The sequence below is a fragment of the Vanacampus margaritifer genome, chromosome 1 (genome assembly GCF_051991255.1).
Source record: "Vanacampus margaritifer isolate UIUO_Vmar chromosome 1, RoL_Vmar_1.0, whole genome shotgun sequence".
NCBI classification, from domain to species: Eukaryota; Metazoa; Chordata; class Actinopteri; order Syngnathiformes; family Syngnathidae; genus Vanacampus; species Vanacampus margaritifer.
In genome coordinates this window covers 63,679,001-63,693,364 of record NC_135432.1, presented here as the reverse complement: position 1 = coordinate 63,693,364, position 14,364 = coordinate 63,679,001, and the positions used below count along the sequence as shown (strand labels likewise).

The 14,364-nt window shown below is 39.9% G+C and overlaps 1 protein-coding gene across 3 annotated transcripts in view; it reads left to right on the top strand.

Annotated features, from left to right (window-relative positions):
• Positions 1-14,238, top strand: part of slc8a3 (solute carrier family 8 member 3) — a 51,004-nt gene extending 36,766 nt beyond the window's left edge. For all 3 annotated transcript variants that reach the window (XM_077560097.1, XM_077560098.1, XM_077560096.1), the window contains 4 exons: positions 7,677-7,801; positions 8,356-8,455; positions 9,794-10,063; positions 11,159-14,238. In XM_077560097.1, coding sequence (XP_077416223.1) covers positions 7,677-7,801; positions 8,356-8,455; positions 9,794-10,063; positions 11,159-11,535 — 872 coding nt within the window. In that variant the 3' untranslated portion in view covers positions 11,536-14,238. The remainder of the gene's footprint in view (positions 1-7,676; positions 7,802-8,355; positions 8,456-9,793; positions 10,064-11,158) is intronic.
• The last annotated feature ends 126 nt before the right edge of the window (positions 14,239-14,364 follow it).

The window sequence follows — 14,364 nt, the reverse complement described above, 5'->3', positions numbered from 1 at the left end:
CTTTACCTTACAGGCTGTGGCAGTGCTGTCTGAACAGTGCACACTGACCCAGACGAGATTTCTTTTTATATGCACAGCCATGCTAGCGTTTAAGAAATAAACACCTCCCTCAACTAATCAACTCAAATAAGACGAATAAACGCCTTCCTAAAGCAGTCGGCGGGTTAAGAAAACAATAGAATAAATGCCTCCCTCCGCAACGCATCTGTTGAGCACTTGTACACATAAGACAAATAAACTTAAAAAAAAAAACATCCATGAAGCAATCATACACATACAAGACAAACAAATGTCTCTCTCAAGCAATCATCAACTAAAGACAAATAAATGCCTCATTAACTCTTTGACTGCCAAAAACGTTAAATAACGTTTCGTAAAATCCTATGGAGGAGTGCCAAAGACGTTAAAAGACGTTTTTTTCCAAAACAGGTGAAACTAACCATTTTCTATTGTTGATTACTCAAAAACGGAATAAGGTAGAAACTAACTTTTTTTTCTGATGGAAGATGAGAGTCCAATCTTGTTTTGGCAGTATGTGTGTTTCCATAGTCCAAACACATAATTTTCTATGGACCTTGAAAGATCAGACAAAATGCTTAAAATCGGCTGGCACCCACGGCATCCCTTTTCTGAAAACGTCTGGCAGTCAAAGAGTTAATTAAGGAATCGTACATATAAGGCCATCTCAAGTAAATACAAACAATCGCACATAAACAATCAACTAAATACAAAGAAAAACTTCCCTGAAGTTATCATCAAATAATCAAACTCCTCCCTCGGGTAACCATCAATTTTCAGACGAACGCCACCCACAAGCAATTATCGCCTTAAGATGAATAAACACCTCCCTCAAATATACATCAACTTAAGTAAAAATGATTAGCTTTGTCAAATATTCACCAACATAAGACAAATAAGCACTTCTCTCAAGAAACAATCAACTTAAGACAAACGCCGCGCTCAAGCAATTCCCAAAGACAAAATGCCTCCTTGAAATAAACAGCAACTTAAGACAAATATGCCGCCCTCAAACAATAATCAACCGAAGACAATAAAACACCTCTCTTAATTAATCATCAACTAAATACCAATAAACACCTCCCTCAAGCAACCATCGACTTAAGAAAACAACACCTCCCTCAAGTAGTTATACACAATGTATCCCTCAAAAATCCATCAACTACCCCTAGGCGTTATTGTGACCATTTTTTGGCTTTTTGTTGGTTCTGACCAAGCCATTTCAAAATAAAATACTGCCCACGGGTTAAGAAAAAGCAAGCCCCGAAAAAACAAACACCTCCCTCAAGCAACCATCAACGCAATATAATCACATCTAAAACACAGCGTGTCAAACAAATGCTGTCCCTTCCCTTTGCAAAGTTAGCCTGTCGGTGTGTTAAATAGCGAGTCTTAAATTAAAGGTAGATGGAGGAAAAAGGCAAGAGGAGGAGAAAGACGCGCTGGCGGCTCCTGCTGCATGCGAGAGCGAGCAAACCAAACAAAGACTTCTCATTTAATATTCATCCATTACGCTCCCGCGCTCGGCCTTTAATAAGGCGCCCCAAACAAACCCAATCATCTCTTATGAGCTACAATGTACATATGAACACGGGGAAAATTAGCATTTGCCGCACGTTCATAAAAGATGAGCGGAATGAAAGCTTTTCACGGTATGAGATTACAAGCGCTCATTAGCGTCACAATGACACGAGCGTCGCTACGTGAAGCGCTTGGACGCTCAGGTGGCTCGTCCGCATGCGCCAGAACCCCCCCCCCAGAGAGAGGGAGGCATTTACTTCAGCCTGTCGGGTTATTGACATGCGCCTCGCTTAGCCGCCGCCTGTCATCGGGCATCTTCATCACTCGCTGACGTCTGAGCAGTCTCGCTTCTTGCCGGCAACACACCTAACTCGCCGTCAACTCAAATCCACAGCACGAAATCCCACCGGATCAAACACGCAAACACACGATGTTTCTGTCAAATTCATGTGTGTAATGATTATTTGAGAGAGGCCTTTTATTGTCTTGACTTGAGAGGAAGGCTTGAGTTGATTTTTATTCAAAATTATTTATTAGTCTTGAAGTGGTTTATGCGAGGCCTTTATTCGTCTTTACTGGATTTGTTTTTTGAGGGAGGAATTTATTTGTCTTGAGTTGAATTTTCATTTGTCTTATATACATTGGTTGAGGGAGCCGTTTATTTGTTTGTCGCTTAAAAGGAAGTGTGCATTTCATCTTAAATTGAAGTTTTTTGATGGTTGCATGAGGGAGGTGTTTATTTTTCAGAACATGATGATTGCTTGGGAGGCATTTATTTTATTCATTTCAGTCTTACTTTGATAATTGCTTGTGGTAGGACTTCATTTGTCTTCAGTTGGTAGTTGCCTTAAGGAAGTATTTGTCTTATATATATTTTTTTTAGGAGGGAGGCATTCATTTATCTTAAGTTGCTGGTTGATGAGAGGAAGCATTTAATTGTCTTTAAATTATGGTTATTTGAGAGGGGAATGTGTGTACAGTTTTTGGTTGCTTGAGCGAGGTGTGAATTTGTTTTGAGGTGATGTTGCGTCAGGGAGGCATTAATTTTTCTTACGTTAATGGTTGCTTGAGGAAGGTGTTTTTTTTGGTTGCTTGAGGGTGGCGATATTTATCTCAAGTTGGTAATTGCTATAGAGGGAAGTATTTATTTGTCTTAAATTGGTGGTTGCTTTAGGTAGATTATTTGAGGGAGGCATTTATTTGTCTTAAGTGATGATTATTTAAGAGAGGCATTTATTTGTGCATTGTTATGGTTGTTTGAGGGAGTCATTGCATTGTATTAGGTGATGATTTCTCGAGGAAGGTGTTGTCTTAAGTTGATGGTAATTTGAGGGAGGCGTTTATTTTTCTTAGGTTGCTGTGCTGAATTCTTCATGTCTGAGGAACCTCAATCGTACGACTTAAAGTGACATTACAAGAAGGTCGTTTCCAAGGACTTTCCGCGGCGCTCCTCAGCATTTCCGTATGAAATATGGATTCAATATTTGAGCAGCATCCCTCTGAGGTTTGCTTTCCCCACTTGAGCTTTCACGTGAGCCAACCGGCTGTCAGGCCTCCCGATTCATCGCGGCTTGAATCCCTCGGCCGGACGGAACCTTGAACCTCATTACGTCGCTTTTGCCAGGAGGGGTCGCGAGCTGCATTAATCCTGATGTTGCAGGCAGCAGCAGGAGGAGGATCCTTTGTGTTGCCTTATAAGTAAGGCTAACGGTGCTCAACGCAAATTTGGGAATGTTGAGGTTTTTGCATTGGAGATATAATTGCTGTTTTATCTTTGTTTCCTGGCGCTGCAAATGCTGGATTTGAAGACCAAAACGGAGCCCTGTAGCATATACAAAATACAGGGACATGTTAAGGTCTGAGTGTATCTGGTTTGTTTTGGATCAGGACTGTTTAGACTAGGTGTTTTTTGGATCAGGACTTTTTGGATCAGGTCTGTGTGTATCTGGTCTTTCTGGATCAGGTTTGTCTAGATTAGTAGATGAGCTCGGATGTGTATTAGGTCTGATTGGTTCAGGTCTGTGTCTCTCAGGTCTGTTTGGATGAGGTTGGATTAGGACTGTCAGGATCAGGATTTTCTGGATCAGAACGGTTTAGATGAGGTTTGTGTGGGGTCATGTCTGTTTAGAGTTCTATGGTGTTCAATGGCTGCCCTTTGGAAATCCGAACGAGCGCTATCGAATCATTTCGCCATCTAATTGGTGCATTTATCAGTGGACCCTGCGGACGTTACAGATGGCAACCGATGGACCTTCTAGTAAGTTAGTGTGGTAAACCCTGCAGGAAGTTGGAGCCAATGCTGTGGCATCCAACTTCACCATTTTCATGAGGTTACATCACTAATAAACTCTTGTTGTTTTCAGTGGGTGATGGTGGGTACATTTGAGCAGATATCTTTCCTGGTCTAAAAAAAAAAACGATCAACCTTCGTCCTGGTGTCTGGCTTCATTCCCAGGGTACAGCAGGGCTCCTTGAATACAGATGACACAATTATGATTGAAGTCTTAGGGGGATGGCATTAATATGTCCAGAGACTCGGGGAGAGTATTGACTGCTGTGACATCCATTTAACACCCTCACCCTTAATACAAGAGAGATTCAAGTGTTTGGTATTATTTTAATAACAAATGCCCCCACTTGGGCAGGACATTTCTAACTGCGGTCCATCCTCCTGATTCTACCTCCAAAGCCGGGAACTTGCCGCATTGCGTTTGTCCTCCCATTTCTTGTCAGTACACTCAGAAGTGCAACTTCACACTTTTTTTTTCTTTTTTTTAACCCTCCCACCTCTGATATGACTCCCAAAGCTGGGAAATTACCAGTTTACATTCATCTTCCCCATTTGCGGACCTTTAACACAGAATGGGGTATATGCCACGGAGGAGGCGGGACTTCCGACTTCCTGGTTTTCACACGTCAACTTTGTTTCCGTTTCCTGCTTGCGTGTGGGCCGCGTCCCAATTCTTGCGCCTTTGTGACCCTCGGTTGCGCATTAACTTTATTCAATTGTAACGAAATTTGCCGTAGTTGGGATATGTCATTAAAAAAAAATCTGTCATCGTTTTTTGGGGGGAATTTTATGTATCTTAAGTACTAATGGTATAGGTACTTGGTATTGGTATCGGTGGGTACTGAAGATTTGAATATCGGTATCGGTCTCACAGAAAGTGGTATCGAACATCCCTACTTATAGCCTGAGTTTTAAATGAGTCCACTAATATACCATAGTAGCTTTTTATAACTTTCATTAGGGTGTCAAATTTTGACATTCCCGAAAAAGACGCCGCAGTTTTAATGAAGTCAGCGATGTGTTCATGGCTGAGTAGTCCCGGCAGCCGTTTGAATTAAATCTAGCCATCCGTGATTCCAGAGTGATTCTCAAGTGATTCCTGCGCGGCTCCGCGGCAGCCGGAGCGCCTTTGAGCCGTGACATTTGCGCCACGCATGTTGGAGTGTGGCATCGCCGCCATCTTTGAGCACTAATGCCCGTCAGAGTGACAGCAAAGACCGGAGGGAGGCGCGTACGGAATGAGGTGCCGGGACATCCAAAAAAAAAAAACTTTCGAAGCTGCAGGGCTAAATCCACTTCCTGGTTGAAAGGGAGTAACTGGGAACGTACAAGAACAACAGGAATCAGATTCACAATCCCAAGTAGACGACAGGAGTGCGTCACCCCACTTTCCGCCGTCGCCCTGGCTGAAGAGTCGCCGCGAGTTGTCGTCTAGTAACTGTTGCTATGGCGACAGCAGCAGTCAGTCAGTGAGATGCTGAGGTGCAATACATTCAAATGAAAGCAGACAGGAATGGAAAAGAGGAAGTTGCCGACGAGTGATATTGTGCTCGTCTCTTCTGGTACCACCGAGCAGGGAGGGGCCACGGGGGGGGCCGTAGGGGGGGCAACCAACCTTTCCATACTGGATCTCATTATGTGGCTGTCACTGATGACCTTCTCAAAGCTTCCCCAAATGCAAAGCAGGTGTGTGATTCTGACATCTTTGTGCACACAAAATGGCGGCGACGTTATCGATCGCCTTCACGCAAACACGATGGTGCGGGCACGTACGCCAGTGCTAACGTTAGCCTCGAGCAAGGCTAGTTTGTCTGGCGGAAAGAAAAAGGAATGGCCCTCGGTCCTGACAGCCAAGGCCGTAGTCATCGTTTTAGAAGTTGCTCAAGAGTGAAACAACTTTTATGAGCAGACAATTATCCTTTCACATTCAACTGCTCAACATAGTGGCCAAAGAACTAAACAGCCAAACTGTCAAACGCTAGTTGAGGTAAAACACAATGACAGTGAAGCATTAAGTAGCTAGATGGTTTAAATGTCAAATGGCAACACTGAACACATCCATCCATCCATTTTCTTTTTTCGCCCAAGTAGAGAAAACAACGAGAAAATGCTGCAGAGAAACCAATGTATTCATGTTATGCAGCGTTAGTGAATGGCAACGTAAGATGGCCGCCAGTGGTATTGATCAGAGTCGTATATAGACACAGTTTGGCCGTATATAGAGACAGTTTGGCCAACTCACGCTGGTCACGTTGTGATTGGTCAACTGCTGGTCACATGACATGGACGCCATCTTGTTACCCAGCTGAAACCAAGTTGGCCAAACTCTCTACATACGGCTCTGGTATTGATAGTCCGTTCATAGGTAAGCATGATGTCAGACATATTCTTCTTCTGAATAAGTCATGTGCATCATTACATGGCTGCCACCTTGTGTTCAAATTAAGACACCACAGTTGAAATAAACGTTGCCTCAGAAGAGATGGACAAACTCGAGTTGCCTTTAAATGGTTAAAAATATTCCTAAGTGTTACTTGAAGCGCTGTTGTATTCAATTTAATTGTCTGCACATCACGGTATTCCTTCAAAAGAAGTTGGACAACCACATAGTTTGATTAATCATTTTCAATGTATTTATTTATTTGGTTGTTTATATGCTATATATTATATAATGATTTTTTCAAATTTCACAGGAGCTCAAATCACTACATTTGCAGTGTTCTACTCATCTTTTTTTTCTTTTTAAATAATTAGTCCAGCCTTCAGGAATTATTTATCATCGCTAGAGCAAGCTATGCTATTGATTTTGAAAGCCAAATCTTAAATGATCGCACATTCTTCTCCTGTTCCAATTCTTTCTTTTTCTTCAATGCTCGCCTTCATACTCATTCATCCACATGTCCTTCACTCATTCGATTCTCACTTTTCCTCCTCCCCTCATCTTCACCTTCTCGTCCTCGGCAGCCATGTTGCTGGCCGACGGTAAGTACCCATCATGCATCATGCTAAATCTGATCTGCCAAAACAAACATAGATAACGTAGGAATGCAGAGATTGCTACTAATGTTCTTTTTGTGCAAAATCCTACTAAATTGCCGCGAGGGCTGGCTGCAGTGATTTATGTGTGTGCATGTGTGTGTGTGTGTGCGCGTGTGTGTGTGTGTTGAAAAAAAAGAAGCAAAGATCAAGTCAGAAAATCTGATTATTGCTAAAATGAACTAACTAAATTGCCACTACGTGAGCCGGCTGTAGTGATGAACGCAAAACTCAAGTGATGCTGGATGATCATGAATTTTAAACAAGACACGACCATGCACGCTGCGTAATTGATTTTTGCGCGTGCGTGTGTGTGGAAGCGTGTGCGCGCGTGTGAGCAGAGAGGAGCACTCGGCTGTGATCTTTAATGGCGTTGTTGTTAATATTTGATGCCGAGAGGCGTCTTGTCAGCAAAGAGCGGCATGATGACAAGGTGCCTGGGCAGGCGGCTTTGGTCACACGTGGTGCATCCTGGGAACCTCTCGCACACAGGCGCCGTGCTCCCTTTTCTTGAGCCGCCTCCACATCCACTCGTTCACGCTTTGGCGCTTCAGAACCACCGCAGGGCTTACATATATATATGTGTGTGTGTATATATATATATATATATATATATATATATATATATGTTTTAATATATATGTGTGTGTGTTTCCTATACATAACCCCCATATTTTCCCTACTGATCGTTTTATTTAAACTTACTGGTCAGTAATTGGCCTAAAAAAAATCCTAAGAGTAAACAAAAAAAAGTAGCTTTTCCATAATACTGTATATTCTTTTTACATTTCTCAATCTCTTATCTGTGCAGACGTTCCGGACAGGAAGTTGACATCGGACGAGGAGGAAGCCAAGCGCATCGCCGAAATGGGCAAGCCAGTTCTGGGCGAGCACGCCAAGATGGAGGTCATCATCGAGGAATCCTATGAGTTTAAGGTGAGGAAGAAGGGAATAAATCTTGTGTTATTGCAGTGTTTTCTTGAGTTACAAGTGAGCTTCAGAGACTTGGCATGTGGCCACTAGGTGGCAGCAGCGAATGTAGCAACATCCGGTCTCCCATCAGTTCACAAGTATCTGTTGTGAAAATTATTTGAGAGAAATTCTTTACATTCTTTCACATTTTCCAAACATCGTATGTTTTATTGTATTTTCAGTTTTTAATGTTTTATTATTATTTTAACTGTCTTTTTATATTTGTGATTTTTACTTGATGTTCAGCACTTTGTTTGCAGCCACGGTTGTTTTTAAGGTGCTGTATAAATAAAGTAAGAGTTGAGTTATTAAAAAAAAACACCTTATGCTGGACTGGAAAAATGACAAGGTTTACTTACGATACAAGTGATTTGAGTTTCAAGCTTGGTCACGGAACACATTCATCTCACATGTCAAGGTAACATTGTACTGTAGTCTGATTCTGCTTTGAAGCAGGAAGTTTACGGCGAGAGGCTGCCACCTGGTGGTCATTTTGGTTGTTTCTGTTGTTGTGTCAGAACACCGTGGACAAGCTGATCAAGAAGACCAACCTGGCTCTGGTGGTGGGCACCAATTCGTGGAGAGAGCAGTTCATGGAGGCGATCACCGTCAGTGCAGGTACTCCAAGTCCGGGCGGGGCTGTTCCTAATGTTTGGACCTTTTTATAATGATCCCTGTACTTTTGAATCTTTTAAAAAATATTTGAAATACAAAATGTAAAAGGTTTTATTCATTTTTTTAAATTACATTTTAAATTTCATTTCAAAGTATTGCTATCTGTAATTTGTGATTTTGTGTTTTTAATGGTTTAAAACGTTAAGTAGGTATCTAGTAGTAGTAGTGGTAATCGTATATATAGTACATATTTTACAAATGTTTTGATTTGTTTTAAATACTTATTGTAAAGTTTTTAATGTGTGTTATGTATTTTATATACTTTAAAATCTAATTTTAAATGTATAATTAATTTATATGAATATTATTTAAATAATATTTTTATTCATATATTTATGTCGGTAATTTCCGGGCTTTTTTATCCTTTAAATATGTTATAATGGGTTTCTAGTAATAATTAAATTATTATTATTTGTAAATATAAGTTCATAACTTTTTTTAAATGTGTGTTTTAAATCATTTTTATTTATTTATTTAACTTAATTACTTATTTTTTTAATTTGTAGATTTTATGTTGTAAATAGTTTTGAATATATTAACATCTATTTTTGATATTGTGGAATTGACTTTTAACATTTTAAATGAATGTATCTTATTTATATAAATATTGGTACTGTGATATTGTCATATTTTTTTGTAATTGATTTGACATATTCTAATACATTTAAAGTTGTTTGCTCATTTCAAATCTCCGATGTCCTTTTAAAATGTAATCTTTTTTTCAACAACTCTCGCATTGCACCTTGTACAGGTGTCGCAAATATTTTGGTCCAACAGGGAAATGATACCTATTCTTATGCATCAAAACATCTCATCTCCACTTTAAATGTATGCATTAGAATATGAGAGAAGAAAATCCACATTTGTCCTGCCCGCTGTTCGGACAGCAGAATGCTCGCAGGGGGAAGCGAAAATTAATTCATCAGATGATGCATAGCGGCAGCAGTGGCAGCATCAGATCGCCATGAAATATTCAATCCAGCGGCGCTCTGCGTGATTTTTTTTTTTTTTTTTCGGGCTGGAAAACGCACGCAGCCGTGACACTTTGAATAAGCACTCAGTTTCCTCGCTCGGCTTCTTGCACCCGAGGACGTCCTGAGGTGACACTTTTTTTCACGCGGATTGAGTGGGCAAAAGTTTTGGGACACCACTAACTTTGCTGTTTCAGTGAGATGTATCTGATATCGATATTACCACACGTATCTCAAGTCTTACCCTTGTCCAAGTTGTCTTTATCTGCTCTTTTCGTCCTTTCTATTTTTCCTCGCCACACACTTGAAGACGAAGATGAGGACGACGCGGGCGAGGAGCGTCTGCCGTCGTGCTTCGACTACGTCATGCACTTCCTGACCGTGTTCTGGAAGGTTCTGTTCGCCTGCGTGCCGCCCACCGACTACCTCAACGGCTGGGCGTGCTTCGTGGTGTCCATCACCATCATCGGCCTGCTGACCGCCATCATCGGCGACCTTGCCTCGCACTTCGGCTGCACCATCGGCCTCAAGGACTCGGTCACCGCCGTCGTCTTTGTGGCGCTTGGGACCTCCGTGCCAGGTTATTCATGCTCAAGTGTCCTTCGCCTATCTACTAGCTTGTCTATCTGTTTATCCACTCTAAAAAACAGTAATAAAAAAATAATAATCATCCAATATGTGTCAAAAACACATATAACTTTTTGAGTTATTCATTTATCCCAAAAAGATGGGTCAAAATGAATAAATCCATAAAACAACATCCAAAAATTGGGTTGTTTTGTACAAAAAAAAACAAAAGTAGGTTGTTTTGTAAGTTATTAATTTGACTCAACTTTTTGGGTTCAATGAATAACCCAAAAGTTGTTACTACGTATTTGACCCATATAGGATTAAAAAAAAATTTTTTACCCTTCTGCTTTTCTCAAATCTGTCTGTCTCTGTTTGTCTTGTTGGGTAAAAAAATAAATCAATCAATAACCCAATATGGTAGAAAAAAGGACCAACCCAACTTTTTGAGTTATTCATTTAACCCGAAAAGTTGGGTTCAAAATGAGTAAACCCACAAAACAACCAAACAAAAGTTAAGCGAGGTATTAATTTGAGCCAATGTTTTGGGTTAAATGAATAACCCATAAAGTTTTGTTCTCTTTTGGACCCATAGTGGATTTTTTTTTTTACCCAAGTGTTTTTCCTTCTGTCTATTTGTATGTCTAGTTGGAACAAAAATACTGTATTAAATAACCCAATATTGGTCAAAAAGAGACAACCCAATTTTTTGAGTTATTCATTTAACCAAAGAAGTTGGGTCCAAATGAGTAAACCCACACAGAAAAAAAGCTATGTTGTGAGTTATTCCTTTAACCCAACGTTTTGAGTTAAATGGTTAATTTAACCCAACGTTTTGGGTTAAATGGATAACCCAAAAGGTTGTTTTTGCTCCCTTTTTCACCCATATTGGAGTTTTTTTTTTCTTCGAAATAACCAAATATGGGTAAAAAAAAAAAAAAAGGGTCCAAATGTTAACCCAAAAAGTTGGGTCATAATGCATAAGCCCACAAAACAACCAAACATCTGTCTGTGTGTCAGGTCAACTGACTGACCGATAGACAGACAGTAATCACAGTATTGTGCAAAACAAATCCTATTTTTCTAAATCGTCTTTCTGCGTCCACAGACACGTTCGCCAGCAAGGTGGCGGCGGTGCAGGACACGTACGCCGACGCCTCCATCGGCAACGTGACGGGCAGCAACGCCATCAACGTGTTCCTGGGCATCGGCCTGGCGTGGTCGGTGGCGGCCATCTACTGGCACAACAAGGGCAAGCCCTTCGTGGTGGAGGCCGGCTCGCTGGCCTTCTCCGTCACGCTCTTCACCATCTTCGCCTTCCTGGCCGTCTCGGCGCTGCTGTACCGGCGGCGGGCGCACATCGGGGGCGAGCTGGGCGGACCCCGCGGGCACAGACTGGCCACGTCGGGCTTCCTCTTCAGCTTGTGGTTCCTCTACATCCTCTTCTCCAGCCTGGAGGCCTACTGTCATATAGAAGGCTTTTAGATGAACGTGACTACTTGTGAAATGGACCAGGAGAGGCACGGTACGACTTCCAACGCCCACTTGTCTCTCCCGCCACTCTCCCCACACTCGAGCCCTTCCGCTGGGCTTACACGGAAAGCGGTGCTGCCCGCCCTGCGCGGACCTCCAGAGGATTGCCCAGAAGATGCCAAGGAACGACGGGGTCCAGCATTCCACTGGAAGGAGACGACTGCAGTCTTACATAACTGGAGAGAAGTCTATTTTTCTCGACAACCTGACCAGAAGCGACACTTTTTTTTTTTTTTTAAAGAAAAGTATTTTGGCGATAAAAACAGATGCAGGATGGATTTAAGTCAGTGTTTATTTTTATTTATTTATTGCGCTGCAGAAATCACAACCACAGACAGTTATTAAAAATGACTTCCACACTCTATATCTCGATAAAAATGATATATTTATTTACTTTCTGTATATTTTCAGTATTTAAGTGTGCTCACGCCAGGAACGGGGGAATCCGACTACATCCTGGAACGATGTCTTGACATTTTTAAGAGTCACGTACCTATTTTAGTCATGAATGAATACATATCTCACTGCTCACAAATTTTCAATCAAAACTAAGAAGAATAAAAGAAGAGATACGGTGGATACATTCAAGAGGTATTTTTCTACTTTTTCCTTCCATTGCACTTTGCTGTAGACTTCCATGTATGGAGCACTTTGCAAGCAAGAACAGTTTGATGTGAAAACTGGTCCTCCTTATGAAGAAAAAAAAAAATGAAACGCTGCATTCTTTTTTCTGCCACTTGAGGGCAGCAAACGAGCTGGAAAACAACAAGATCTTCAGTGCTATTTTCCTTTCCAACATCATTTCGTGCAAAGCAACCATTTAATTTATATTTGGGGAAAATAACTATTTTAACAACATTTTATTAAAAAATGTTTTTATTTTATTTTATTATATTATATTTATTTTTGTTTAATGATTATTTTTCATTTTATTTTTTATTAACATCCCTACTATAATAAAACCATCACTTAGCCAGCAGCTTACCATTAATTTTGTTACCATTCATTAAAAAGTCGATTATTTTTTATTTTATTTTTAAAAAGTCTGGGAGTTAACAGCACTACTGTAATAACACCTTACACCACTACTGTAACACCACTACATATCTAATATGTTACCATTTATTTTATTTTATCTTATTATGAAAAATGTGGACGGCAATGTCACTACTGTAATAACAATACTACTTATCCGGTACCTCCTCATTTTGATTGTCTCGGTTGCTTTGGCGCATTTCTCAGATCAGAATTGAATTTCTCAAAACTACTTCTCTGCTGTTTCCGACATGATCAATTGCTTGATCAAAAATAATTGACGATGGGACTGAGCCACCGCTAAAGAAAGTAGGAAGCCTGGACTGTAATTGCTACAGTGTTTGTATCACGTCTCGTGGTTTGTCACCAAATTACAATGCAAACCGTAAAATGTGAATCTTGCAATAAATATTCTAAATGTGGAACCTATATTTAGAATAAATGTCAACAAAACCTTTAACTGTAGTTTGCATCAGAATCGCATTATCTTCAGGTTAAACTTTTATATTGACATGATTAAAAGTAATCAATTTGACTCTTGACCGTAATGACAAGACTTGATATGACTTTTTTTAAAGAAATCAACTAAAGATTTTGGAAAGCATAATGTTTTGCTATTTGTATGAATTGTTTCTTGAAATGCATTTACTGTTTTGAAAATTGCAATTCTAATCTGAGAAATGTACCAAGTGCAACTGAGAAAAAAATGTAATATACTGTACAGTGGAACCCCCAAAGTCCAACATGGAAAAAAATAATAAAATAATTATTATTGTTATAATAACGTCAAATGTCGTTCCAGGCTCCAGCTTGTTATATGATGTCCACAAAATATCCCTTAACTCTCTCCTGAAGATGTTTTTAAGTGACATTTTAAGTGTCAAATGTATAATAAAACTAAAAGTACCCTTTGTCTGGGTATTATGGCCTTAAAATAAAATCTCAGATTATTTTAATCAAAATCCGATTTTCACCCACCCATCACCAAAGTTAAAAAAAAAAAAAAACTCCACAGAAAAGTCAATGAAAAAGTAAAACATAAATCCAGACTTCGAAGTTTCCACTGTAAACGCGAGTTAAAATACAAGTGCAGTGGCACTACTTGTCCAGCAGAGGCAGTGTCTTTTATTTCTTCTTCTCTTCCTTTTTCAACTGGAAAAGCTACTGTACATACATGAAACAAAATGGAACATTTCACGCACTTATTGAGCCACGTTTGCTCTTTTTTTGTTGTTATTTGTTTCTCTTTCTATGTCACTGAAACCGACAATGTTGACGTTTTTTCTCTGCCTTGACTTATTTATTTGTGTTTGTTTTTTTAACTGTGCCAGGATATGTGGTGGAGTAAAAAAACAAAAAAAGCTTAAAAATCAGTCACGTGACTTTGTAGGAACCTCGCTGGACTTTGTGAGTGTTTCACTTTTATGGTATTTTGTAAAAGGGACAATGTTTGGGGTCGGGGCGTTAAATTTTAAAAGTTTTCCCGGGCCTGCCATGAGATGTCAAATTTCAAAGGAAAAAATATGAATTTTCCAAAGTGTTTTTTGAGATTCTGTGTTTTTTTTTTTTTGTTCTCTACCGTGGAATAAAATCAGCTTTCTGGTTCACAAGAAACATGCACATTCCTGTTTTGTTTTGTCATTTCCCACCATTATTTTAAATTATTGGGGTATATTTTGTAAAAGTGACATTTTATTTTTTTTATAGAAAACCAAATCTTGATGTGACATCGCTTTACAGGGAGTA